Consider the following 3,670-nt stretch of genomic DNA (forward strand, 5'->3'; position numbering starts at 1 on the left):
TTGAGTAACAATAAAAGCTAAACTATTAGCAAATCTTAAAAAAGATTGATAAATTCACAAACCACCCCACCAATTATCAAGTAAACACTATTATTATAACCTGCTGAGAATATACTTATTGCACTTATTAATTAATCTATTTTCTTTATTTATATTAATTTATTATATAATTAAATTAAAATTAATAATTATATATATATATATTTTTAAATGGCTGGAGTTAATTTAATATTTGGGTATTTTGGGATATTTTGATATTCTTTCGAAAATAGTATTACAAAGTGCTACGTTTTGTTCTACCTAATCAAGTATTTCATTGCTAGCTACCTAACAAAATAACAGATAGCTTGGACTTATTTGAAAATAATATTGTTTAAATTAATTATTTTTATTTTATTTCATATTTAACTATTTTATAAAGAATACAAAATATATTTATTTTTATATTATAATTGATATTTTAATAAAGAATTGGGCGATCCATTTAAACAACTCCAAACTTTACTATTACTTTTTTATTTTTTAAAAAAGTATGATTATTTCAGTTTATACTATACGTTAATTGAAATACTTTAAACACACACAAAAAAAAATACAAACTCAACTCTAAATAATGATGTTAGTTTCCTAAATTATAATTTTAAATACGTTACTAAACTAATTAACGATTGAATACTTATATTTATCTTTATAATCTAGACACTAATTAAATACTTATATTTATCTTTATAATCTAGACGTAAAAATCTTAGATTTATTTCCCCACTATATAAAAGATTCCATATGGGGTGAATGCACTTGTCAGATTTCTTATATGATGAAAAAATTAGGTTTTATTTTCCAATTTTGTACCATCAAATTCCATATTATTATGTGGTTACAAACGTTACAAGCTTAAATCTAATTATATAACTATTTAAAGTATATTATTTAATTTGATGCTGGCCTAACATCAAATTAAACAATTAATATATTTATATATGTTCATAGAGAATAACACTCAATAGAACTAATTAATTTGTATATCTCTTAAGAATATTTCTCCTAATTTTAATACCATAAGTCGTACCTTTGTTGTAATTAATTTTCCATTTTCTATGAGATTTAGAATTTACTGTTAAAACATATCAAATATTTATAGTTCGATTTCGACTAAAAACACGGTAAATTAGAGTACTGGAGAGTGCGATGAGTAGTCCGACATGTTGTTGACCATCCCGATCCATACATAGCTCAAGATCCAATCTAGACCATCCATTCAACCTACCATCTTTCAAATGAGTTAGTATGTGTGGTCCCAAATGGCCAAACAAAACATTGCAATTGATCAATAAACCAAACAACCTAATAGTTGCCACGTGAGAGCCGGCCATGCACGTGATTCCCAGCTACCCTTTTTAGTGTGATGAGTATAAATTCACCTCTTTGTTACAACCAATATTCATATCTTTAAATCTCAAATCTCCTATCTCCTTATTCATTCAAACAACCCTTCTCCGACGAAAAAAATGGTGACCGTTGAGGAAGTCCGAAAGTCTCAAAGAGCCGAGGGCCCTGCCACCGTCTTAGCCATTGGAACCGCCACTCCACCTAACTGCGTGGACCAAAGCGCTTATCCCGATTACTATTTCCGCATTACCGACAGCGAACATAAGACCGAGCTCAAAGAGAAGTTCAAGCGCATGTGTAAGTATTTATAGATCATTTTCCAATTTTCAAACTTTTTTCAAAATTTTTTTTGTTACACTTGGTACACATATATGAAATAAGAGTAAATATAAAAGAGAATTTATATTGATTTATCTTGTAATTAATTATAATGGAAAGTCTCTATTTTGAGTCCATTAGAACAAAACTTTAGTTTCTTTTATTTGGACATTGGCATATATACACCCACAAAGCCACATGGTGTGATTATATATGATGGTGATTTAATTTGTAATTAAAAATTAACTTTCTTGGACTATTCATTTTGTTTTTTATTTATTATGTGACTTATGCAAAATTTCACTCTAACTTATTAATCTATATTATTTTTTATATAGGCGAGAAATCAATGATTAAGAAGCGTTACATGTACTTGACCGAGGAAATTCTAAAGGAAAACCCGAGTGTATGTGCCTACGAGGCTCCATCGCTCGACGCCCGCCAGGACATGGTGGTCGTCGAGGTCCCGAGGCTCGGGAAAGAAGCCGCGGTGAAAGCTATTAAGGAATGGGGTCAACCCAAGTCTAAGATCACCCATTTGGTCTTTTGCACCACAAGTGGTGTTGACATGCCCGGGGCAGACTACCAATTGACCAAGCTCCTCGGACTCCGACCCTCGGTCAAACGTTTGATGATGTACCAACAAGGTTGTTTCGCAGGTGGAACGGTCCTTCGTTTAGCTAAGGACTTAGCCGAGAACAACAAGGGTGCTCGGGTTCTAGTGGTTTGCTCTGAAATAACTGCAGTCACTTTCCGTGGGCCAAGTGAGAGCCATCTTGATAGTTTAGTGGGCCAGGCCCTATTTGGAGATGGTGCTGCTGCAGTCATTCTTGGTTCTGACCCAATTCCTGATGTTGAAAAGCCTTTGTTTGAATTAGTTTCGGCAGCCCAAACTATTCTACCGGACTCTGATGGGGCCATTGATGGACATCTTCGTGAAGTGGGCCTAACATTTCATCTTTTAAAGGATGTTCCTGGGCTTATCTCAAAGAATATTGAGAAAAGTCTTGTGGAGGCATTTAAGCCAATTGGGATATCAGATTGGAATTCAATCTTTTGGATTGCTCATCCAGGTGGGCCTGCTATATTGGACCAAGTTGAGCTCAAGCTCGCGTTAAAGCCCGATAAATTACGGGCCACTAGACAGGTTTTGAGTGACTACGGAAATATGTCGAGTGCTTGTGTCTTGTTTATACTCGACGAGATGAGGAGGAAGTCGGTTGAGGAAGGGAAGAAATTGACCGGGGATGGACTCGAATGGGGTGTTCTTTTTGGGTTTGGACCGGGCCTGACTGTTGAGACTGTGGTTCTACACAGTGTTGGTATTTGAATTAAGTGCATTTATCTATTTTGGGCTTTGTTTGTTGGTTATGGGCTTTCATGGGCCGCCACTACCACCCACGCGTATCTTTTTTATTTACTTAATTGCCTATCACGTTTGTTTGTTATTGTAATGGCTTTAAATATTTGCAATAATATTAAATAAATGATTTCGTTTGGTTATTGTTATTAATTTATTTGTTTTAATAAGAGTTGATTTAATTCTTAAATACATTTTACTTAACTGAAAGAGAAAGAAAAAATAATCAAATGGAAGTACACACAAATGGATAAAATAATTTACAGAAATAAAAGTAAATGAAAAAACAAACCAGTTAAATTTTAAAATCTCACAGGTGCTCTCTGCTTATTGTATCAAATTTTACAATTTGGGACTTTTTTTTTAGATAAAGATACAAAATGATCTTAACAGTTTCAAAACGCTTAACTTTACAATTTACGTAACATTTATAAAGATATAAACAAAATATCAATGTCATTAATTTAACTACATATAAGTGATAGTCAAAATCCTAAGTTCGATAAAATTTATTAATTAAATTTGTATTTTATTTGTTAATTTATTTATAAATTTAATGTAGATAATAAGTTATTGTGTCTCTTTTTTGTATAACTAAAGAAT

General features: G+C 32.2%; 1 protein-coding gene across 1 annotated transcript; it reads left to right on the forward strand.

Moving 5' to 3' along the window:
- Positions 1-1,439: 1,439 nt before the first annotated feature.
- On the forward strand, positions 1,440-3,212 carry LOC124919473 (chalcone synthase 2-like). Its single transcript, XM_047459714.1, has 2 exons — positions 1,440-1,686; positions 2,046-3,212. The coding sequence occupies exons 1-2, from the start codon at positions 1,509-1,511 to the stop codon at positions 3,035-3,037; spliced, it is 1,170 nt and encodes a 389-aa protein (XP_047315670.1). The 5' UTR covers positions 1,440-1,508; the 3' UTR covers positions 3,038-3,212.
- The last annotated feature ends 458 nt before the right edge of the window (positions 3,213-3,670 follow it).

Source organism: Impatiens glandulifera, chromosome 1 (assembly GCF_907164915.1).
Source record: "Impatiens glandulifera chromosome 1, dImpGla2.1, whole genome shotgun sequence".
Lineage (NCBI taxonomy): Eukaryota > Viridiplantae > Streptophyta > Magnoliopsida > Ericales > Balsaminaceae > Impatiens > Impatiens glandulifera.

Coding starts and splice junctions, on each gene's coding strand:
- LOC124919473 (XM_047459714.1), top strand. CDS start 1,509: ATGGTGACCGTTGAGGAAGTCCGAAAGTCTCAAAGAGCCGAGGGCCCT. Junction 1,687..2,045: donor AGAGAAGTTCAAGCGCATGT/GTAAGTATTTAT, acceptor TTTTTTATATAG/GCGAGAAATCAATGATTAAG.